Source organism: Brienomyrus brachyistius, unplaced genomic scaffold, assembly GCF_023856365.1.
Source record: "Brienomyrus brachyistius isolate T26 unplaced genomic scaffold, BBRACH_0.4 scaffold102, whole genome shotgun sequence".
Taxonomy (NCBI): domain Eukaryota; kingdom Metazoa; phylum Chordata; class Actinopteri; order Osteoglossiformes; family Mormyridae; genus Brienomyrus; species Brienomyrus brachyistius.
Genome location: NW_026042377.1, coordinates 24941 through 49988, shown reverse-complemented (window position 1 = coordinate 49988; position 25048 = coordinate 24941). Strand labels below are relative to the sequence as shown.

Below are 25048 nucleotides of genomic sequence, written 5' to 3'. Positions count from 1 at the left end.
ATAGAAATACTTTGGGCGAAAGGACTCCAAGACAAACCTGTGTCTGGAGATTGACCATGTCTGCCTCCATCTCACTGTTGGATTCATTTAGTTCACTAATCTCTTTGTTAAGTTGCTTGATATCTTCATCGTTGTCTAAAACTGATTGGGGAAAAAAACAACACTGTCTTACAATAAGCAAAGATACTCCAAGAGTAAGTAAATGCAAGATGGTCAATACATCTGATATTCAAAATATGTACCAGAAACTGCTACCGAAAATGAACAAGAAACGTGTTTATTAACTTACCATCACTGGCCCTGAATTTTGTGTTCAGATATTCATCCGTAGAGAACTTGGCTTTCTTTTTGGCCAGTGAGGCTCTGGGGCATCCGGAGAGACTGCAAAACACAAGTGAGTGGTGATCTGAGAACTGGGAAGTTCTGGTCATCCTGAACATATCAACTTGGATGTGGTCTGAGAAGAACCACTTAGGAGGCACTGATAGTCACTTTAATTCACAATTCAGAAAAATAACAATTCCAATGAAAACTAATATAGAAGTGATAGATTTGTATGGCATGTCCCTATGCATTTTAAACTGGAAAACGTGCTGTCGGTATTGGATACGCAGCTCGAGAATGTGGTTGGATGGATGGATAACTGCCAGTGACGGATGAAGTGGTACACAGGGGGCACCCTGTGACTCCAGGCTTCAACCAGGATTACCTTCTGTGTGTGAGGAAGCTGCCATTGGCATGTCCAGAGCCATCACAGCCTGGGGTCGGGCAAGTGGGCCCTTCGGTCTTAAAGGACTTCCAGGAGAATGGAGAACCATTGAGGAGCCCCTCCTTTTGCCTGCGGGCAGCCAGCGGGCATCCGTAGGCACTGCGATGGGTGGCATATTTCCCACTGATATGGCCCAGGCTGTCACATCCCGGGACTGGGCATCTGTTGGTTTGTGTGTGCAGAATACATAAAGAATTAAGATTAGCTTGACAAGGGTCAATGATGCAAGACGTTTCGATTTCAAATCCAGTGCTATAAGACATTTTAATCTCTGTACTACTTTAGGTTTAATTTTCTTTTAGCATCGCGGTGTCTGTCTCATGCACACAAACACTAGCACTTCTGATGACAAATGAGAAGTCCACTGTATACTATAACCGTGCATTTAAACGTGCATTTTATAGTGGAAATTTATATACCTGATAGAAAATGATTGTGATAATTTGCTCAAGAAAAGAAGTTAAAAAATGACTCCAAAAGAAGCCAGCCAGACAGGAAATATTGACCAGATACATGCATAATCTTAATGTGTATGTGTGTGTGCATATGTGTATTCACATACGAATTATGTATATGCATGTGTGTGTATATGTGCGCACGTGTGTTTGAGTATATATATATATATATATATATATATATATATATATATATAAAATTTGTTCTACAAATCATACATATATAAGCAACATAACTGTGACACAACTGTTCTATTTTAAACCCTTGTGATGGATATTACCTCAACTGTTGTCCTCTATAAATAGCTATAGTGATAGCTGTGAGATACCTGCAATTGGTTAGTTCCTATGGGATTATATCAGTCTGAAAGTTTGGTCAGTCTGTATCGGCTTTTTGATGAGGAGGTTTGTTATCGGAAAACGTGAGATGACATTTATCGCTGTACGAACTTTAAGAGCTCAGAGTCCTCCTTGTCATCCTTGGTTGGGGTTGTTTTTGCTCCACCTTTCTTGGCACGCGGGCAACCAGACAAACTGAAAAACAAAACCAGAGAGTGGAAAGGAAAAGCTATGAAATGGCATGACAGGACAAAAGTCCATTGTTAATTCTCACAGGTATTAAATCCATCCATTTATTTAAAATAACATACAGACGCTATATTTTTCCCAATTGGGGGAAGTTGGGTAGTGACTGTTATCCGGTTCAGTTTGGGTTCCGAACCTTTCAGATCTATCAGAACGCGTAAACATTTGGGGATGTAAACAAAAGGTGTGGGTTGAAAATAAATCCTTTATTTTTAGAATATTAGATCTTGAAAAGCGCTATATAAATAAAATTATTATCGTTGTTGTTGTTATTATTATTTTAAGTAGTAGTAGCAGTATTAATATGCACCCAGGGCACATGGCAGGACACAGTCCACACAATCACAGACTACAGTCAATGCAGACGCACCGAATTTCATCATTAGAAAGTGGGATGTAACCCAAGTTCAGTGGAAACCCAGTACTGACATGTGCAAATTCTTCACTCAGAGAGCCAGGACTCAAATCTAAGGCAGAGCCCTAGAGGTGTCAGGCCACGGCGCTTCTCACTGAAGCACCACTGCACATTGCATATTAAATCCAAATCCTTCAAAAGCAACAACGTATGAGAGACTGATATAACATTTAAAGACATAGGGGGCGATGTGCCTTCAATACAATGAATGTGTCCTCATATCATCTCCCCGTGAATTCCTATGGATCCCGATGCAGACTCTCCCTTCAATTAACAGGGAACCAAGGAGATAATAACAAGCGTACCTTCTGTGTGAAGCGTAGTTCCCAGTGATATGTCCCGAGCCGTCACATCCTGGAGTAGGGCACCTGTAGGTTGGGGAATGAGGTCTACTATTAGCCTAAAAGCAAGCAGAAGCATGGCAGATACAATCCAATGCACTGCAGCATGGCTCACTGCGGCACAGTGTCTACAGGAGGGGCTCTTAACAGATGCAATCAGCTGCACCACTAAACATGTACACATCAGTATTCAACATTCCTCACCTATATGTCAAATGCATGCGGCGAATGTGACCCCAATTGGAGGGAGACTGATGCTGAAGTAGGAGCAACGGGAATGTGGCTATATTAAACTTTTAAATTGAGCAAATGAAGCCGGGTGTGATTTGTAAACATCTTAATCTGTGCTTTTACAAGCCTCTTACGATTCTGTCTGTACAAGGTTATTAATTTTAACCTTTAAATTAATTCAGTTTTCATCTTTTTCTTTTTAAACATGAAAAATTGCGCATGAGCCCCAAGATCACGCGTGAGAATTAAATGAGATGACAAAACTGGATTTTTTTGTCATGGTAGCATGGATCTGTAGTGGAAGAAGGAAGTCGAGGCTGAGAAGCAGTAGGACCAAGCAGGAAGAAGCAGCAGAGTGAGGCAGCCACACATACTTGAGTTCAGGAGAGTGGGCTGCCATTAGGGAGCGCAGACTCTTATCAGCAAGAGGACACCCAGAGAGGCTGGAAGAGAGAGACAGGGAGTGGGCACAGGGCAGGAGTAATGGGAGCCTGTTTCCGGAGCAGCACCGAAGGAGGGAAGCAGACAGGAAAAGCAGCCTTCGTGGAGCTGTGCTCTTGTTAAGAAGCCAATGAGACAAATGCATTTACTTGCTTCTCTGACACCTGTCAATAATTCTATAATCCAGGCCCTATAATCCAACTGGAGGCAGGACCACAAGACTACAGACCAACATGGGCAATTCAGGGCTTCCAGTCAGTACAGAAAGCACCTTTTCTGATTTTTGGGAGAAAAGGTTAGTTGGAAGTCACAGACTTCAGGCAACAGACAGGAGTCTGGGGGCAGGATTTAATGGAAACCCTCTTCAGATGTCAGATGCAAGCTGGTGGTGAAAATTAGCAAATATGTGAAATGGCTGGAGTGGTTTGGGAACTGAATCAGTGTTCTTTAAGTCATCTAATGGAAAACTGTGCTTTTTCCCCTACGTAAATATATACTCACTACCCAGATAAGTAGATTTAAACATTTGTTTCCATCCTGTTTTCCAAGACCGTAAAAATAGTAGAAAATTGTGAAAGATGAGCTTATTCTGAATGGTCAGCTGGCAGAAGGCAGCCTGGAGGCATACCTGCGATGGGATGCATAGTTTCCAGTGATATGGCCGCTACCATCGCAACCAGGGGTGGGACACCTAGAAGTAGTGTGTGACAAGGTTAGGTGGGTAAATGTTTCAGAACTTACAGTTTGCAGGTTATTTAATTTCTACATTAGAAGTTAACAAGAACCATGATGTTAGAGCCTGCAGGATTTTTATACCTAACAAATCAAATCATTACGAAGCCTAACACTCTGAATGTATACATTTACATCAGAAATGTGGAATAAAGGTCTGCCCAAAAGCCCCTTTTGAAAAGTAGACTACTGACTTGGTTATTATTATATCATGAAAGTGATTGCAATCTCAAGGCATTTTGAATAAGCACCCAAACAGAACTTACAGTAACTAGCACGGAGTACGTAGTAAAGAAGGGCTGGTTTTTTGACTGACTGTTCATTGGTGGCATCGAGCATGCTTGTGTCTCCACAGAGGGCACTTACAGCAGGAGGTCCTTCTTGCAGTCCTTAGTCTGGAATTTAACTTTGAAGCTGGGGGTGGTCACTTCTCCGGGATACTTTCTATCCTCTGGGCAGTCTTGTTTCATCTCACAGTCCTCAGGCTCAGATGACATATAGGACTGGCTCGTCTGCTCCATCTGCACAGAACGAATCACGTAAAGAGCCTTTTTGCACAGAGGGGGCCAAGGAGTAACTATTTGCCTGCTGTGTCTTTATTTGGCATTTGAAGAAATCGAAACAGAAAAATGGGGAAATGCTGACCTCTTCCAGGTCTTCCTCTCGTTGACGATTGGGCTTTGTGTAATCGAGAGGCCCCTCCCATTCGTCCTGTTTGTAGGTGTGGATGGACTGGGGAGAGGTCACACTGCTGCTACTGCCTGGGAGCTGAGAGGAAGAGGAGAAGAAGGACGGATCTGGGGAGTGGATCCCAGGGCTGCTGCATGGCATACTGCCCTCTCTCTTGGCACATTTCTTCATGCTAAGGTCCAGCGTTCCATTCTCGTCCACTTCTATATCCATCGCCTGAAAGGATAAGAGAGGACGGCGCTAGATCACACTGCCACGACATCGTCATCTTCCCCAACTGACTAGCCGAGACGTTTGCCGCGATCATGGATCCGATCCAGTTGCGATCAGCCAAAGTTTTGCTGTTAAGAACCTATTTATCAAAGCAGAAAGTGAACGCAGGCTCCAGTTTTGGCTGAAAAGGTAACTGGATACTGGGAGGAAGTGGCAGTAGCCAAAGAAATCTGAGAGCAGTGGGAGAGACAGGGCAGCTCCCAGAGTGCACCAGGGCAGATTACTGCAGTGCTCTCAGTCAGCCGCACCATTAATCTTCAGTTTTTTTTTTTTATTTCAGAAACCTAGAGGAAAAAACATGCAAACAATGGAAAAAAAAACAATGTCAGGAAATGGAAAAAATGATGAAGTATTCATTCTGCAGCGGCACAGAGGGCTTCAAAAAAACACACAGAAGTGCTGGCACAATTATACTGTCAGCAGAGGGAAAACGCGAACCTGCATCTATCATCCTATCTGCTCTGCATGCTTTCAGCCAACGAAAAAGATCAGCATGAAGCACTCCATAGCTTAATCAATGAAGACCAGACGGCCTTGCTTACTAATAATAAAAGGCCAAAAGGTTTACAGGTGCTAAATGATACTATCTCAGAGCAATCATTGTTATGACAATAATTATTCTGGGATGGAATGGAGACTGGGAATGCCCCACCTTGCTGGGTGTGGTCTGTTGCTTGGTGCTCAGATTCTCGGGCATCTCCCAGCATCGTGTAGAGAGGTTGAGGATGGCAGTGGCAGCCATGTGTGCCGCCTCTGCATCATGTGAGTAGTCGTACCCGCTAGATGAGGTGGAATTGCTCTTTGTGTAGCCTCCAGGAATGTTGTGACTAGGGGAGGAGGCCTTAGGGAGAGGTTTAGCTGTGGGCCCAAAAGTGACATCACCAAATTTAATACATTCCTGAATTTTATGATGCACAAAACACAAACATACTCTTCATACATTTCCTCAGCTGGATATTTTGCACATATTAGTTCAAGTTACCTTTTTCGGGAATATGACAGGGCAGCCTTGTACAAGGCAGGGCATATTAATTAGATGTTCATACTGTAATCCAGAATCCTACCAATAATGTGTGATACTTTAGCAATACTGCAAAACAACTACTTTGTCATAAACAAGCTAAAACTGCACACATTTAAGAGCATGAATGGAAGATCAATGAACTCCCATACAAACTTCAGACCAGGTAATCCATCTGAAGCTAAGTAGGTTAGGGGCTGGCTAATACTTGGGTGAGAGACCGTCTAGGAAAGTGCTGTTGCTGCTGGAAGAAGCATTGATGGGACCAACAGATCAGCCCATCCTGTGGTCTGTGTGGGTCCTAGTGCAGTGACAGGGACACTGTGCTGTACAGATGGTACCATCTTTTGGATCAGATGCTCGGAGATCATAAAACATTCCTGGGCATCTTTTGAAAGAGTAGGGGTGGTACCCCGATGCCCAGGCTAAAATAGTCTACTGATGCTCTGTCAAATCTGGCCTCCTAATCATCCCCTATATCTAACTGGTGAATTCTCTCCTGCCCCTTCACCACCTTAGCTACTCTGTGGAGAGCGTACTGGTGCAGAATGGCTGTCATCGTATCATCCAGGTGGGGGGACTACGCAGCAGTGGTGGTTAAAGTGGCCCCCTATTGGTTATATAAAGTGCCTTGGGTGTCTAGAAAAGTGCCAAGTAAATGTAATATTCGTTCAAAGACTTTATCTTCTAAGGTGAGCAGAAGAAGGTCCTTACGTTTAAAGGCTTTTGGTGAGGTTTCAGTGGCGTGTATCTTTGGCGCCAGCATGCGTTTCCCAAAGACCTGAACGTCGAAGCTTGCATAATCGAAGGAGACTTTGGAGTACTTCTCCAGCTCCTTGGCTAGGTTGGCACGAGGAGTAGTAGGGAGCACACTTGGTCTGTAGCTGCCATAGTGCGGGATCTCCAACTGCTTTACGAAGCACATGGGCCTGTGGAGAAGAAGAGGGGTTGGGGTTAGATGGACAGAGAGAAAGGAGGAGAGTTATACCAGAATGAAGTAGCTGGGGAGAGGACAGGAGGGTACAGATGGAATGAAATGGGGGACAGAAGACTCGGGATGTAAATAGGGTGAGGGAGACAGCAGAGGACGGAAACGGAGTCTCAGGAGCGACAGATATGGGATTAAAATCCATTTTATCAATACAGGGCACATTTATATGTGGTAGTGAGGAAGTCAAGAGCTTACGATGTCTCATTTTTGTCAAGTGTTCTGCTAAATCCTCAGACAGGCACATATGTCTCAACAGATTCCCTGCCCTTTATCGGGAAAAGAAAAGGTGACACCAGGAGACATTAGATGACTGTGAAGTTGAGAACAGGAGGATTATCATGACTAATCGCTGCTGTGTGTATTCTTCTTTAATTATGTGCCTTACATCGAAAGATGGAATTTGAAATTCAGAGAGTCTCTTTGGAAGCTCCTGCATGTTTTGCTAATAAGGTCTCAAAATCAGGCATGCTTATTAGAAGAAAAAAGAGATTAGGTTTGTTATGTTTTTAATCCTGAGTGCTTTGTTTGACCATGGAAGAGATTCCTCAAAGAACGTAATTATTTTTCAGTGCTCACAATGCCCTATAACTCGCATAATTAGCTTATCTGCGGGATAATTAAAATACTCTAGAAAATGAGAAAGGCACTCAGAATAATACCAGAATCGGGTCGTTAATTATGATTCTTGTAGATGCTATGAAAGGGTAGGAGGAATGCAGTAATGTGCAGATGTTGAATTAGGGACCTGTTTAGAGCAGACTGACTAATCATCACACTTGGTGCACTTCGGCCTGACTGCAGCACGGACGAATCACATGGCTTCCTAGTGGCCTGACGTCAGTGACATCAGAACGAAAGATGCCTTTTGCATCATCAGATGAAACTTTGGGTTATTTGTGTCATGTCCTGCCTGCCATGTCCACCTGACCCTCCTGTCTCCTCTCTGGCGTGGTCCTAACAAGCCATGGCTGATACTTGTTTACCTCCCGTTCCTAACGCTCATGTTAATCACTTCCAGCTGCCTCACATTACCTCCCTCTTTTTTTTCCGTATGCATGCGCTTCCCAGTCCTGTGTTCCCCAGTCCGGTCATTGACGTCACTTATCTTGCTAGTCCATGTCCTTCCCCATTGTATTCCTCTCGTTTTGATCTCTGTTTGTTTAAGTTTAATAAAACCCCTTTTGTTTTGCCCAAGATGCCAAGAGTCATTTGTCCTGCGTGTTGTGACAACTTGACGTATTCTCTGCTTCTTTGATGAGTATGAAGTGCTTCATTACGGAGTACCCAGAGTAAAACACCCAGTAAAGTTAGGAAAGAACCGGCAACTAAAACGATGTTTTGGAAAAAAAAGGCAGCTAAGTATTCTGCCTGAGTCTCGCTCGCTAAGGTTCAGGAAGTGTTTTGGGTGACAGGGAGCTCCGCATCGCCATTTGTGTGAGTATCCCCTTGGGAGGGACCGTGTCACTGGCTATTCAGCAAGCTGTTACTGATGCATCTCTGACCCCGTTCCATCAGGACACTCGCTCACCTGAGTACTCTGTCAGAGTTTGGGCTTCCTTTGGCATGTTCACTCAGAGGCTGAGAGAGCTGCTGCTTCTCGTGTGTTTTTGACAGCTTCTCTGCTGCTGCGATGGGACATCCAGACAAACTAGAGGAAACACAGTAATCACGTGAAATAACATTTTCTTCTCATGTATACTGTGTCCAGTTTTAGCGTTTCAGAGTTACCAGGGACGTGCTATAGCTATAACGGCAATACTTTACTTGATGGAGTACAAATAATATAGTATTATACTATTACTTACGTATTAACTAACCACAAACTAAGTCTTAGTTACATACTGATCTCATGTTAATATGTAATTAATGAATTGTGACGTTTTATCTCATGCAGTTACTATGTTTGTTAATATATCTGTTAATTAAGTAAACCTTTGTGAATTACTGAAGGAACTACTGAAGGAAGAATTGAAAACAAGTCACACAAGTGGAATACTGATAAGTGGAATACTGAACTACTGATATTTGTTTGTCATTAATGAATAATGATAGATCTTTCATACCAAGCAGTTACTATATTTGTTCCTGCATCTGTTAATCCAGTAAACCTTTGTGAATTAGTGAAGGTGCAAGTAACACAAGTGAAATACTGATCTCATGTTAGTTCATCATTAATGAATGGTGACGCCTCTTATCTCAAGTAGCAATTATATTTGTTCATGATTTGTTCATAATTTGTACTTCAGTAGTACCTGAGTTATTAATACGTTTTTTGTGCGCTGTCAAGTAAAGTGTTACTGATATAATTATACAGCGAGGAGTCACACAGCATATTTGTTTATTTGAAATTTTTGCAGCCTGAATAGTAATCTATCTTCCACAGGTAGCATGCTCTGCATCAGCAGGAGCTAGAGGTGTGAAGCTGGTGCACACGTGTTAACTGATAAAGACCAGTGAGGGGAGGGAAAGTTGAGGGGCTTTTGCACCTTCTGTGCGTGTTGCGGTTACTGTTGACGTGTCCCTGTCCCGTGCAGCCGGGCGTCGGGCACTTCAGCACATTCTCATGCATGGCCAGGACTGCAGAAACAGAAGGAATCTGCTTAGACCGAAGGCATGGACTGCAATGAGTATGTCCCAGATGGCTCTCAGATAGTGAAGAAGACTCACGGAAACAGAAATAATGTCACATTCATTATTCATTAGTTATGTCTACATTTTATTATTTTTTTAGAAGAATCAACCTTATATCCGTGTTTACTTTTTGAAGGATGGTGACTGGACTGTAGAATTAGAATTTCGATTTGTGCTAAAACAAATACTGAGAGGTTCTGTGATGAAACACAGCACAACGTAATGTCAGATGTAAGACAGGACACCTAAAGTACTCACTTTCTGGTGGGATTCTGTCCTTATGTGGGCATCCTGAAAGGCTGCGGTGGTGGGGGTACAGTCCGGTCACGTGACCTGTTCCATCACACCCAGGGGTGGGACATTTGATTTCCCTTTTCTCTGGCCTGGAACTCTCTGTGGTGTGCATGGAGTGTGGGACAAGTTTGTTAGACGTGACAATAAACCTCAGCACATTCTCACATGGACGGTCAATGCATAATAATTTCTACCTCTTACTCCCAGACTGTCCCAAAAATAAACCTTACATGTGAGCAGTAAGCAGTTCCTAAAGTGGGACAGAATTATTACTGTAATTACCTACAGAATATGCGATAATACCATCATATCAACATGTAATTACCACAGGTGAGAAGATGAAAAGCCTGTGGCTGTGGCACAGCCGATATGGCATCCATCAAACCGCACTCACGGCATTCTTCCCGTTTATAAATCTGTATATATAGCAATCTGAAGCCCTACACAGCGTGGAGAGTAAGAATGAGAGGAAATGAAGGAGAGTGACCTGCTAACTGAATGTTAACAAGACATGCAGCTTATAATTAAAACTGGACAGAAAACGAGTGGCATGCCGTGTTCTCAGAGGCAGGGCTGAGCGAGAAGCAGACTGGACTGGGACCTGAGCAGCACTACTTTTTGTCGTATCTGTCAAGAGAGATACTTTTGCATAGGGTTCAACATCATGCTCAAGATTGATATTAAGAAATTATTTTTGCAACTACCCTCTTACCAATACAGGTTATGAAAAATTCCAGCATTATCTGAGCATTAAATAAAATATATTCCGATTATAAATGGACAAAGGACTGCATTACATGATTCACTGTAGGCTTTAAAACTATTGTGTTTTAAATCCCAGAAACAATTTTTAATTAAGAATTGTTATTTTTTCCCTGATAAATTCGAAGCGAAAATTTTTACTCTATAAGGCACATTGCAAAAGCAAATCCTTTATGGAAAAGTAACAAAATTACATACATTTATATATTCGATTTCTAGACTTCCCTGAATACCTTCTCCAAATTATGCATAGCACATAATCATAATCTGGGAAATAATTTCTCAGGAATATATGTGCAATATATGTCTTATATGCAGCGTGTTTTTTTTCAGGCATTGAAATCTTTTATTTGCCATTTTATTTTGTTCAGTCTGTTCATATCCAAGTAGGTAATGATTTCTAAATAATCCTGATTTCATTCATGTACCTCAGCCACTTCTTCGTCTTCCAAAACAAAAAAAAATCCTCATGAAGTACAATTTTGTGGTTTTGTAATGTAAAAAGTCTACTTATATACTCAGATCATGCAATAAATGTATGAATATTAGTTTTCATTTCTGCAAGTCTCCTTTTTAAAAATATTATTTGTATGCTAAAATTAAATGTATGTTGTACAAAGTAGCTGAAGATTTGCTGAAATGGCGCCTCCAGGGAATTTAACAACTGGAGGGAAGTTCTGGCACGCAGAGGAAGTAAATATCATTAAATTAATGTATAACCAGCCGTACTTGTATTTATTTATGTTGTGCCAGGCAGATGCATGTCAGTGTTTTTTTCTCTGTGATTTATTAAATGATGGCCTTACCCTTGCTAAAGTAACTCTTGCGAATTGTATCCATGCGCTTCCTGTCCTCTGTGGAAAAGTACCGCAGGTGTTCAGGGCCATGGTTCATCTCATGTGGACTTCTCACTTGTTCAGCTTTGAGAGCAATAGCTTGCTCCAGCAAGCCCAAGTTCCCCTTTGTCATGTCATACATCTCTGACTCGTCGGTTACTGCTGACTTTTGTGACTGGTTGTCCTCATCGTCCTCATCCTCCTCCTCCCTCTCTTCATCATCTCCATCTTCCTCCTTCTCTGACTCCTTAGACTGAACATCGATGACAATAGAGGGTATGACCTTATGGCACATGTAGTCCTCTTGAGATGCAGTTCTATGCCCCTCAGTCTCAGATCTTTGAAACTGGGTGCTGGTGGTGATGACACCAGAGAAGGCATGTACACTATAAACTTCTTCATCTTCTCCCAACTCCTCATCTACCCGTAGGACGTCCTGCTTCTTTAATCCTAATTCTCCCTGCACTATATCCTTTGCCTGGCCATTCTGGAAGTCTCCACTGAAATACTGATGGTCCGAATTGTCATTTTGCCTTCTAAATTGCTTTTCTTGTTTTTCATCCTCATTGCAATCTTCTTCTTCCTCATCTTCATCTTCAAAATGCATCACTACTCTGTCCCCTTCAGTCTGTGGCTTTGTCACAGCTTTCTCCATCGCCTCATTGGCCATTCGACAGTTCTCACCTTCGTCCTCCTCTTCATCATTCCCCTGGCTGTCTAAGGGTGTTTTCTCTGACACATGCGGCTTTTCCATACCTCTGGCCTGCAGCAATTGGACAGGTATGGTGTCAGGAGGACTGTGTCTCTCAGCAATCTGGCCCAGTTTGAGCAGGGAGCTGGCCACCATTTCTTGGTAGCTTGAATACTCGTCTCTCTGAGTACCCGCTGAGTCTTTTGGTTTTGTCTCTGAGTCTTTAGATTTCACTGTATTTGAAGGTTCCAGAACCACACAGTCCTCTGTATAAGATAATAGGAAAACTGAATGAATTAGAAAATTAACACATAAAAACACATTTCAGAAAAGAAGATGAGAAAGACAAAGTGGGGAATATTCCAAAATATCTTTGTGCCTAGTACTTTGACTAGAGGTAACATCACAATTACTGTTTCTGTTATTGATTTTCCTATTATCCAGTCATTTCTTATAATTGATATTGCATAAAACACACCTTCCTCATGCTCATTTACGTCTTCTTGCTCTTTGCTATCTACTCTCTCTTCTACCCCATCCTCTTGTTCTTCTGGGGATTCTTCTGATTCTGCACAAGATTCCTCCTTCAATTCTGTCTCTTCGCTGCTAGCATCACTGTCTACGTTGTATCCTTCATCCAGGGCCAGCTTCAGGGGGTGGGACTTCCTCTTGGATATCGGCTGATCTTGGTCTGAGTCCACCTCTTGGAGTCTCCTTTTCCGAGCCAATGGGCAGCTTAGTGCACTATTGATGGAAGGTAGTGGTGGTGAAGGAGGAGGCAGGGGGAGATGGGTCATAAGGAACCACAAGAAGGACAATTAGCATCACATTCAAGCACATCATATCTGCGAACGCCAATTCAGACAAACTGATCACCTGACCTTCAGCCATAGTCAGGTGGTTCAATGACAAATAAATGAAAATAACACGCCTGTGCAAGGGTAAGTGACAGGGGATTTGATATGAATAATGGATAGGTGCTGAGTATGAACCCAACATGGAGCAATGTGACATAGCATCCAGCTGACTGGAAAATTTCATTAACAAAGAAAAGCAGCGGAGAAGTGAATTCAATAAAACCTTCACCTAAAAACTAGCAGTGGGGGCAGAAAGATTTATAAAAGGAAATAATCCATAAAAATTCTCTCTAAAATGAGCACTCGTGTAAATAAACAGGAACATAATCTCTTTGCAATAAACCTTTAGGCACGTTTGAGTGTGCTGGTTGGTAACGCGATTTTCATATGAGAGCATTCGTGATATCTGAAGTTGGCTGCCTCTTCAGACTGAAAAACTTCACTCTCTGCTTCATTTCCTATTCTTTTGCTGTTCTAGTGCCATCTGGAAAGTCTCCATCCCTCAATGCTGAGGGTGTAACTGTAGTGCTGTTTACCAGCAAAACACGGCATCTCGGGATCAATTTTGACTCTTCTTCTAGTTGCTTTGGGCCTCACCTATATCTCAAGCCACTATACCTCCGGTGTTGCTGCCCTACCTTCTGTGTCTTGCATATTTTCCACTGATATGGCCTGAACCACTGCATCCAGGAGTTGGGCAGCTAAATGGGGTCAGAAATAAATTGGATGAAATTAGTTGATTTGTAAGACTTTTTGGTCGCCCCGCAAGGATCAAAAGATATTGGGTGCACTGATGCACAGGAAGCAAATCTTTGTTGGCAAATATGCATAAATACGCAGACTCACATGCCTACACAGCCAAGAGTACAATTTAGGAGGAGTAAAGTATACATATTTTAACCTAATTCATAACGTTCACTATATCCTGAATTAAACTATTTAAAATTAGTTCTAAACGAACTGTAAATATTACAGGAATATCTTGTTTCTTCGTTCTTACTTCATTCTGTGTATGACCTAGCAGGAATGACATTACATTTATAAGGTACCAGCACCACTACCCCCCCCCCCCCCCATTGCCTGATATGACCTCTCCCTTTACAACCTATAAAGTCCTCTTCTCGTAATATTCTAATGCCGCCAACAATCCCATCTTTACCTGTGAAACCTGCAAAATCACTTCTCATAACACATTACCAGAATATTATAGCTTCAGTCTAGACATCTGTGGTGTCCCCAAGGATGACTAAATCAAATTCTCAATACCATTTTTTTCATAATGACCATTTTTATTTAAATAAATATTGCTTCTATTTGTTAAATGGTGCATTAGCATTTTAAATCAAACTGAGCATTCACTCTGATGCCTTTAGGTGTGAATTCTGAAAATTGATTAATGCTGCAAGGTGAAGCATGACAAATGAGAAATTAGGCAAAATTGGCTTTTGATTCAAGAATGATGGCATTGTGATAAAAAATGAGGGCTGACTGAAGTTGTGTTTATTCAAAAAGAGCTGGCATTATTAGCAATATCACATTCTGAGGCATCACACTGGCGATTGTATTATGTTTGTCGTTATATGTGCGATGCTGTCTACTCCGGAATCATCTGAACATGCTGCATTTCTGAAACTTTAGGAAATATAGACTAGTATCTAACACAAGCAGCTGTTTTCTTACCTGAATTCTTGTCCTACAACTTCTATTGGCACTATGTAAGAGAGAAAAAACAGAAGCGTAATAATAAATCAATCAGGATTATTGCTAAAAGACGGAAAAGCAAATAACACAATATAAAGTCTTTTTTTTTATGTATTCCAGACAAATTACTCTAAACTATAATGCTCTTCTGTGATCAACATCATGTCAAATCTGAAAAACAGGGTAATATTTGATATTGAAATTTACCACAAATCAGATTTTTAATTAAACTGTTAGGTAATAAAGATTAGCAATTAATCAATAACAAGTAATTTGCATCAAATGAAGTAATGAACCCTAGCATAATAATAAAACCAAAAATCAAGACTAAAATAATTCCTATAAAAAAAATGCAGGGATTCTCTTGCAATTATTACAGGCTCTTTCATCATCACTGTGACTAGAGGAATCCTACTGCATTCATATCACAGCAGGTAATTTCACCATGAGTGAAATCAATCTATGTTGTTATTGATATGTGATGCTCTGATAGTTTTACAGGTAATTTTTAATGGAACTAAAAAATTTTGCAGTTAAACAAAGCATAATTTACAAGGACCTACCTTATAATGTTAGTTTTAAACAAATAAAACAACAAATAAAAAAAAAACTAAAACATTTGCACAAAACCTTTATCTGGACTCACCTCTTATTCCTTTGGACCGTGTTCGTGTTCTTTTGTGGTCACTGTCCTCGTTCATCTATAGCCAGAGGAAACAGTGAGAATCAGAGAGGAACACAAACAAACAGACACATGCAAACAAAAACAAGCACGTTCAGTGAGCCAGAAAAAACAGCGAAAATCAGAGAGAACACAAACAGACACATGCAAACAAAAACAAGCACGTTCGGTGAGCCAGAAGAAACAGCGAAAATCAGAGGAACAGAAACAAACAGACACATGCAAACAAAAACTAGTGCGTTCAGTGAGCCAGAAAAAACAGCGAAAATCAGAGAAACACAAACAAACAGACACATGCAAACAAAAACAAGCACGTTCAGTGAAGAAGCTCCCCAAACATTTCGTCTCTATTGTTTTTGTTGCATCTTGTGTAACCTGGCACGTCATTCTCCCTTTTGTTTACAGAGACCATTGGGGATGGTATTAAAATAAAAAATCCTGGGGGACGAACCCAATATTACATATATACAATAGGATGGAAATGAAAAAGGGGCTTGTTGAAAGGTTTCAGTAAGATAACTGAAAGCAAAATAAGGCTCTGAAAATCCTAACAGCGAAAACCTCACAGCGTTTGTGCTTCTGTTCAATCCCACACCGCCCCCCCCCCCCCCCACCCACAAGCCCACCTGGCCTTGTGCTGTAATTTACCGCACCTGAGCGTTCTCTGTGATTGGACACTGTACTGAGATGCGTTCCGTCTGGCGCGGTGCCCTTTTATGGCCGAAATGCTACACAGTAGAGGGCAAGCCGCAAAAATAATAACAGTCAATTACAACTCCCTGTTTCTAGCATGCACACTTAGTATACGACAGTGGTTGGCACAAAAGACCAGGTGTCAACTCAACACCTCTCTTTTATTTCAAAGTCCCCCCCCCCCCCCTTTTTTTTTAAATGCAGCACACGCTTAGCAATCTAACGCCTGCTCCGACAATGAGGCCATTAGTTTTGATTACTAGGGACATCACGTTTATCGTGAGCTCTGCACTTAGCGGCTTTGTTCCTCTTACTGGCGGATTTGGCAGGGGTATAGTTGATTTAAACAGAGTCTCTGGCAATCACCACTTCCTGCTGATAAATGATTTTAAAAGGGTGAGGCAGATTTTTTTATTTTAAAAGAAAGAAGTGTAGCATCCCCGGGCATGTTCTGAGTGACTGTACTCTACAGGTGCAGTGGGGCCCATTTAAGGCAGCACTTTTAGATGAATGCTCAGTTACACAACAAGCCCACTTTGTGTGCTGCTTGACGGACCAGTCTGATTATCTCCATAGTTCTGCCATTAAACTTGGTTTCCTAAACACAGGACGGGAGCTGTCTGACATGCTCAGATGTTCACACTTATGAAGGAATTACAGTGACAAAGCGGGATGCATCTTTCTTGCTCTGCAGTACCAAGCTTCAAAAAATAACTGTCATTAGTTGTTTGCATGTACATATATTTGTGTGTGCATATATATACTACCATTTTCATATGTAAATTGTATTTCAAACATTTTTTGTGAACTAATTATAATAGGCACGTATATTTAAAGATTGAAAAAGAATTTTTGGTCTAGCTTTAAAGCAGCATTTCATCTTGACTTCAATCATATGATTTTGATGAAAAAATATGTGGGTTTTATCAGAGGAATGAGAGACAGGCCCTTACACTGGATGCATGGAGGCCTCCGTGTGCCTGCAGGCTGCAGTGTACATTATTAATAATGTCCCTCTTTGTCTGCCATACTCACAGGAAGGCTTTTCTACTCTGCATTCTGACAGCTATATGTAAATTTCTGGCTGGGGGCAATGACTTCATAGAGAAGGTCACCCCTTCTCCCCTGCCTGCATAAATGAGCCTTTTATTCATTTTCACTTTTACAAGCAAGTCCAGGAGCAACATGGTGCATTTATTAGGCAATACGAGCGGTTAGCGAGAGACAGACTGATGTTTTGAAAATTACCTGCAGGCTGAAACCACCAATTAAGAGCCAATCCATTCTGGAGTGCCGCTACATACTGGAATACGCTGCTGCCTCACTCAAACACTCCATAGTTCACCACAAAAAGGCACAAATATGTCTTATATCCTGTATGTTTTCTTACATATATATAATGTACAATATATTTATTTTTATAATTTGTGTTGTTCAGTTGTTTCAAACTGAATCCCTCAAAAGAAGTTTTTTTTTAAGATCTGTAAGGTCTGATATATCTCACGGGAGCGTAAGGAAGTAAATGAAGCAGTCTTTTGAATAATCCTATTGAATGTTTTAAAAGCTGTGGCACTATTGAAAGCAGGGAAAAAAGATCAATAAAGCGATTCCTTTTGATGTATGCTCGATATCAGTGGGAGGAAACAGACCACAAGGCTCAGGAAATGGATCGCTTCCTTATATAATGCAACTACAAGATACAAACCATCCCTCATCAAAAATGGGAATAAAACGAAAAGATATCAATTCAAACTTAAAAAAAAAATTAAAAAACTCTATTCAACAGGAGCACAAAACAAACACTTTGACAGTATTGCTGTTTGGACACTGAAAGATTTTTATGCTGATCAGTCAAATGTAAAGAACTGCTTGAGTTATAATTCTGAAAAGTGCTCTAAATGGACTTCTTAAAATATAATGCTGAGTACAGACAATTTGATTTGTTGTGTTTAGGGGCCTAATGCACAATATCCATGACTCTGGCACAGTGCACATTAAGTATGGCTCCTCATTCCCCCTCCTACCAGGTCCGCCACACCCTCTCCCCCCACCCTCTCCCGCCACAGCCCCTCTGATGCTCTCAAAAGGCAGATGTAAAGTGCCGTGTCACTTACTTTGATTTGTCTGCCCAGAGAGCTTCGCGTAGATTCACAACTGCTGATTCTCTCTCCTCTTGTCCACCTCTGTTTCAGCAGCTCACCTCGAAACTCATTTTCTGATGGGTCACAGATGGATGGGGATATATGTATGGGGGAGAGGCAGCGAGAGGGGAAGAGAAGGGAAAGGAGGCTTTATTCAGGCGATGTCAGCAGAAGAGCGTGGAGATGAAGTGGAGAGCCAGGAACACTGGAGGTGGACAGAATAGGGGTAACCCCACAGGGCAGCATGCTGCCGGCAGTGTTGTTAAGTCGAGTCCCAGCTGGATCACCACAGACTGCTATTAGAATCAATCAAATCTGTGCATTTTTATTGTCCTCTTAGTACTTTCAGGAGTATGAAAAGGGGTGGGGGCAGGGTGAAGAGGCCACTGAATAATGAATCATCCATAAATCAAGTTTTTTTTTTATCCCCATAATTCTAATAATCAAACATACCTTCCCCTTTTAATCCACACACTATTAAAAACATAGGAAAACCATGAGGAGTCAGGCAGTAACCAAAGCACATTAAAAACCAATGTTACAATACAACAGTTCTACATCAAACTGCACACAAACGCGATTACTGCAGAATTATAGAGAGTAAACCTTGTTTACAACTTAATAAAATTAAAGCTGACCAACAGTGACGACAGTTTTTTTTAGTCACTGCTCATAAACATTTTGAGTAAAAGGAAATCTGTTAATAAAATATCTTTTCAAAAATTCCCTATCATGCAGAAGCGGAACTGGACTCTTTCTCAAAAAATATTTTATCTATAATTCAGACCCTAAGCAAACTCACAGAAAGCGCTAGTCAGGAATTTAGTTAATTTAGTCGAAAACTTACCAGAGACAAACTTATCGTGGAAAACAAATTCCAGGCAAACCTGTCTGTGCCAGATTTGTTTGAATTAAGCTTCCTTGGTGATGTGTTTTCCCGGATACAGAGAAGCATAGTCTCTAAAAAAAACAGTTTTACACCTTCGCCATCCTCTAATCTGATTCATTTCCTGAGAGTGAGTGCCTTTCCTCCTTAACCACCATCTGTCTGTCCCTCGGCACTGGCACAGAAGCCTGCGGCTGTAGCCTCCAGATGGGAATGAGTGAAGCAAAGTTAAACAACTACATCTCATACTCTTCAAACCAAAACAACAAACTCCCTCACAGTCCACCTAAAAGCCCCCCCCCCCCCCCCCGCCTCCGCCTGATCGTCTCTTTATCACACCACATTTCTCTTTCCTATCTTTCTCGTATTCTGCCGAAAGAAAAGCAATGTTTTGCATGGCTTTAAATGTAGGTATTAAAGTATAACAACTTATAGCTGTTTTTATAAAATAAGTTAAACAGCAGCAAATGGAAATGCTTCAAGAAGACCATGACCTCCCACACTGGTCAGTGACAAGGAGCCTGAGCTGTGTTGATGTGCTTGATGTCAAACTCCCCTTTCCCTAACAGCCGGAAACAAATGACGTAGTGTAGGATGAAGCATGAAAACAAAATTCCAAAACAACAAATTCTAAATATCATTAAGAAAATCTCATTAGGACATCTACAAATTTTTAACTCTTAATTTTATTTGTACAATCGGTTGCAGATGTGAAAGAACTTTTGTAATACTCAATGTGCAAAACGTACAATGCATTGTGAGTCTAAAAGCATCACACAATAGAAAGAGAATCACATACACCGTGTATAATATTCTGCTTCCACTGAGGCCACCACTAGTAATATTGATAATAGTTAATAACCAGCATTTCATTCACCAGCTTAAGAGCTATAATAAAAAAAATGCATACAAATTATTTAAATAATATTGATTATTTAATCAATCGATATTACTATTACTAATATAGCATGACACCAAATAAACAACACATTTGCACAATCTATTATTATTATTATTGTTGTTATTATTGTTATTATTATTATTACACAATTTAAATAACCAATTTTTGGTACGTACGATCAACATCCAGTATCGTTGTTACAGACTCAGAAGTACGAGGGGAATGAATGAGTTCATGACTGATAGTGTTACAGTATTTCAGTAAACATTACAGTGCACTGCCTTTTCAGTTTAGAGATACGATGCGTTTTCCACTTCTCCGTGAGCAGAGGCGGCTGGAATGTTTCTAAATGGCGACATGAAATGACCCCCCGACACACACACACATACATACACACACACACACACACACACGCACACACACATACATACACCCCTCCCCATCCCCCCCCCCCTCTCCCAAGCACGACAACCTCTCAGTCCTTCGTATTTCTATATAACCTTACAGTTATGTGTTACTTTCATCACTCGGCCTTAAATGGATTAAGTGTGAAGCCGAAGCTTAATAAGATGCGATCGATAACATAAAAAGGTATTTTAAATAACTACATTTAGGAAAGTCGGGTGAAGAATCCCGTTCTTGGTGCATGGACACGCTATATGAAGCAGTCATAAATAATTCTAAGCAATAATTTATTAGGTCGATCATGACAGTAGGCCTACATAATACATTAATTTTCATCTATTAAAAGCAAATCCCAATACAAAAAAAATCAAGGCAAGAAAGCTCGACAACAATACACTGTACAGGCAAGTCCGACCGCGCCACAGTTGTCCATTTCCCCATTAGTTTTCTGTTACATTCACGTCCGGTCTAATTAATCTGATTAAACAATGTTTGGGCACACAGTAAAACAGGATAAGTGCGATGAACTTTTAAACTCTCAAAGCAATTCTTCTGTTTCGTAGGCGCAGGTCTCAAGCTAAGAAAACGAAACACTGAGCATCGCGTAAGAAGATAATACGCCGGTAAATTTACTGCCGCTGCTGTAAATTACACATCATGTACTACTACTACTTTAATAATAATAATAATAATAATAATAATAATAATAATAATAATAATAATAATAAATGTGACGCTTATAAGATATATATATATTATGCGAATATTGTATAAGAGTTCATTATTAAGTTTACTTAATTCTTATCCGGCCGAACACCTCACCACTGTCTTGTAGTCATCCGTGTCAGAAACAAGCTCCAGTCTTGAAGACGTATTCTACTATGTCTCGTAACGATTGCGAACCAGCAACCATTTAAGCAAACAAGCCTAGATGTTTATACGGTAAGAACATCATGACAAGCTTGGTAACGTACTGAGATATAGATCGCAAGCTTCCATGAAAGAGCGAGCTGTGCAATAAATGCAAAATACCTGCCTTGAAATATTTCTCGCGGAAGCCTCTTCCTTTGACGATTGCGAGTATCCTTGTCTTTATTTCAACAACTTCAATCCTAAGTCAGCGAACAAGTCCGCAATAGCCCAACCAATACCAGTTATTATTATCCACTAATATTCTGATTCTGTTAATAAAAAATAACAGAATTCTGGTACTTATCAGCGTTATAAGCAGCCCAGCATTCGTTGCGTCAAATGTTACTTGTTTGTAAGCAAAAACATGGCTTCATTTGCCTTTGTCAGCGAGAAAATGTAATATTGACTTACCTTTCCCTCATGAACCATTGTCCCCCCTCCCCTCTGCGTGACATCACGGAAAGCTGTAGTAAAACCTAAAGCACAACATCATATGGGCAGGGCTTTGGGTCCCCCCACATCCAATAATGTGCACATACGTACATACACCCACAAATACCTCTCATGACCTTTTGAGTTTTAGAACTAAACGAAATCAAAGCAACTATCACCAAGACACCGATATCTACTTCACACAGACAAAGAATCGTGCCCAGTAAGCCATGCTTTCATCTTTTACGCTCGCATGCAGACACTTATTAATTTCATCCGATGGCGAATCTGAAGATGAATAAATATTCCACATTACATTAGTTACACTAATTGTAAAATCATCAGCTTTTGCTTAAAGCAGAATACGGATTATTCGGGCTAAGTGATTAATTTTTAATATCCTCTCTCACTCCAGGAAGGCTTGAACATGTCACAACTGTCATTTGAACCATCCCCCATAATTTCGCGCAGGTGGTACCGTCCAATAACTCAACACAATGGACACTTCATGGAGCAGAGAATGCATGTATATATACAATAAATATCTTTGCAAATTCATCCTGACGTGGCCGCATTCGGAAAAAAATGTTTTTATAAAAAGAGTGTCAAACAGTAATACGAATGTGAGTTGAATAAACGCATAGACTTAAAAGGAACGGATCCACAGAATATCTTACCAAACGTTACTATAGAAATTGATTATTTATGCAGCTGCTTTTCCAATAATAGGTTTTTCAAGGGGAAATTGTCAAACGTGTTTGTTTTTAATGGCGAACTCAAAGTTTACAACATCTTTTTCTCATTCTATAAGATTAAAAACACCGAATTGAATAGGCTAAATGTCCGATATAGACTTGACAATTAAGTGCATTACAGTTTCGTATTGAACAGATAATTAAACACCCCCAAAAAGCATACCTGCTTCCACTTAACTTTCAGAAAAAATACATAACGATTTTTAAAAATAGTCTCAAATGTTACGAAGTGCACCGCTTGCTTTTGTTGTTTCCTAACCATTAGAGAAAATGACAACCATTCATTACAAGCCGTTTGAGAATATTCTTCACAAATGCCATCCTTTATCTCATGCCTTCACATTGTGCATGCATGGAATATTCAAAAGCCAACCTTCGTCTTTCAGAAATTCTATTAAAATCTTATCTCTTTGCAGCAGGCATTTCTTTAGCACTGCCATTGTTATGCATTCAAGCTTAAATCAATCACTGATGTCCATGCCGCATCAATATGATTTCACTTGCACTATAGCTTGAGATTATCCGCCAAAGCGTCAAGTGAGTAAACAAAAGGGCAAAACACACATAATCTATCGCCTTCTATCCAGAACACGTCAAGTGTATCGGGTGTTACTTTGAGTTTGTAGCATAACACCAGCTTGCATTTATTTTTTTCTGGTCAAGCGACTAATGTAACTTCAGGACCCAAGACAGCACCCGTAGCCCCCCACAGTTCAGAACCACGGACAGCAACTTAGATTTCTCTCAGGTGTGGAAAGGTGCTGCCTTTTTTCAAGTAGGCGTGGGTTTAGTGATATGGATTGTCCTGGTCGCTCCTGTATACATATCGATATGTAAGTTACCTAATGGGCTGATCAAAGGGATCCGCTGGCCTTCATCAACATAATTAGTAACACGAGAAAACACAGACCGACACATCAATAATATTGTGACACTATAAGGTCCTATTATGAGGAAAACAATAATAGTAAAACAGACGGTAATATAATAAAAACTCTTCGTACGTCAACAAAAAAGAAAAGATTGTTAAGAAGATTCAGAAGAAAAGTTTTCTGTATATTTAATAAGCTTGTACTTAGTCGAATACCAGCTGGGATACTTTTTTTTTTTTTTTAACCCGGCCAACCTCTGTCCATATGGGTAGCCCCATTGCTTTAGAGTACGATTAGTTATGTGCATAAATGCAATAATCTCGCCGGCTGGTATTATCCCCATAGCATCGAAAGGAACATCCTTTAGGCGTCCATCTTTTTTTCTACTTTTATGAAGAATAAATTTGTCGATCATTCTAAATTATGAGAAATATTCAGCTTGGAAACAACGGATCGTTAAAATCGTACAATATAACCGGGGATGACACATAAACGTCCGATTTCAGAATAGAAATATTTTTGACTGTAAATAATTTGAATAATGTATAATTTTATACAGTTGAAAAACTCTGAGCAACTTAATCCAGCTTCTTCGTTCGTAGTAGAGTTGACATATAATCAACAAGTGACATGATTCTTACACTGCGCTATAATTAAAAACATCTATCATTTATATATTCGTTTCAAATAATATTATATTAATTATTGATAAATATCGCGTTAAAGTCTGCGCTCGCGCATTAACATACAAATAGTCTACAAAATGAAACATTTCGTAAAGTGTGTTAAGTTTCATATATAGGCTTATATTAGACAGGCCTACGCATAAAACGAAAACGCATCAACGTAACATTAAGATGAAACTGCTACAACAAAACTGAGAATCACATGACAGCTGGTATTTGTTTCTACATACATTTAAGTTAGATCGCTATCCGAAGAATACAGTTGCCTGTAATGGTTAAAAGATGACATATAGGATAGTACGAACCTAGAAAAGTTCCGCACAGCTTCATGTTTGCGGTCTTTTCCCCTTCATTTACTACCATCACGCACGAAGAAGTTAACTTCTTGGAAGAGTTTAATTCGAAAGCGTCCAGCTTATCACTTTAGAGGGGAAGGGAACCCGAATGCCGCGGAGCCGAGCGGCTTCCCAGGAACCAGCCAATCACAAGCGCTGTCGAGTAATTGTATCTGTGCACAACCAATCTGCATAGCCAATCAGGGCAACGGACTCTCACAGTTTTCATCAACAATGGTCTTTTAACGCGAATACAAAAGATTGGAGTTATCTTACCCGAGGCAACAGCCGGTCAAACTTGTTTGTTTCTTGACTGTCTGGCAGTTTTATGTTATACCTTAATTAATATCAGTGTTCTTTCTTTCTTTCTTTCTTTCTTTCTTTCTTTCTTTCTTTCTTTCTTTCTTTCTTTCTTTCTTTCTTCTAAAAACTTTGTACTGTTGCAAATATTAACACTAAAAACAACACAATAATGCAATAAATAATATACACACATACACACACACACCTAAAATTATATAATTTATTATCATGTCTCTTCAAGTCGAGTTTGACTCCTAGACCGACAGATGGATAGTACTGCTTACTAGGAATTACATTACACTTGGTGTAGCTGGGTAATTGCACGGTTT

At 40.4% G+C, this 25048-nt stretch overlaps 1 protein-coding gene across 5 annotated transcripts in view; it reads right to left on the bottom strand.

Annotated features, from left to right (window-relative positions):
- The window catches only part of LOC125727567 (myelin transcription factor 1-like), a 30199-nt gene extending 5683 nt beyond the window's left edge, over positions 1-24516 (bottom strand). For 2 of the 5 annotated variants that reach the window (XM_049004382.1, XM_049004383.1), the window contains exons 1-21: positions 24387-24516; positions 18206-18306; positions 15363-15417; positions 14696-14726; positions 13654-13716; positions 12637-12902; positions 11438-12424; positions 9834-9968; positions 9431-9521; positions 8473-8592; positions 6668-6882; positions 5585-5790; positions 4615-4875; positions 4336-4490; positions 3866-3928; positions 3171-3239; positions 2530-2592; positions 1675-1758; positions 710-931; positions 290-381; positions 38-141 (exon numbers count right to left, since the gene is read on the bottom strand). In XM_049004382.1, the coding sequence (XP_048860339.1) occupies positions 38-141; positions 290-381; positions 710-931; positions 1675-1758; positions 2530-2592; positions 3171-3239; positions 3866-3928; positions 4336-4490; positions 4615-4875; positions 5585-5790; positions 6668-6882; positions 8473-8592; positions 9431-9521; positions 9834-9968; positions 11438-12424; positions 12637-12902; positions 13654-13716; positions 14696-14726; positions 15363-15417; positions 18206-18306; positions 24387-24444 (3441 nt within the window). In that variant the 5' untranslated portion in view covers positions 24445-24516. Of the gene's footprint in view, positions 1-37; positions 142-289; positions 382-709; positions 932-1674; positions 1759-2529; positions 2593-3170; positions 3240-3865; positions 3929-4335; positions 4491-4614; positions 4876-5584; positions 5791-6667; positions 6883-8472; positions 8593-9430; positions 9522-9833; positions 9969-11437; positions 12425-12636; positions 12903-13653; positions 13717-14695; positions 14727-15362; positions 15418-18205; positions 18307-21246; positions 21387-21460; positions 21597-21747; positions 21853-24386 lie in introns of those variants that run through there. The other 3 variants (XM_049004385.1, XM_049004386.1, XM_049004387.1) reach the window with 3 other exon arrangements.
- Positions 24517-25048: the final 532 nt, after the last annotated feature.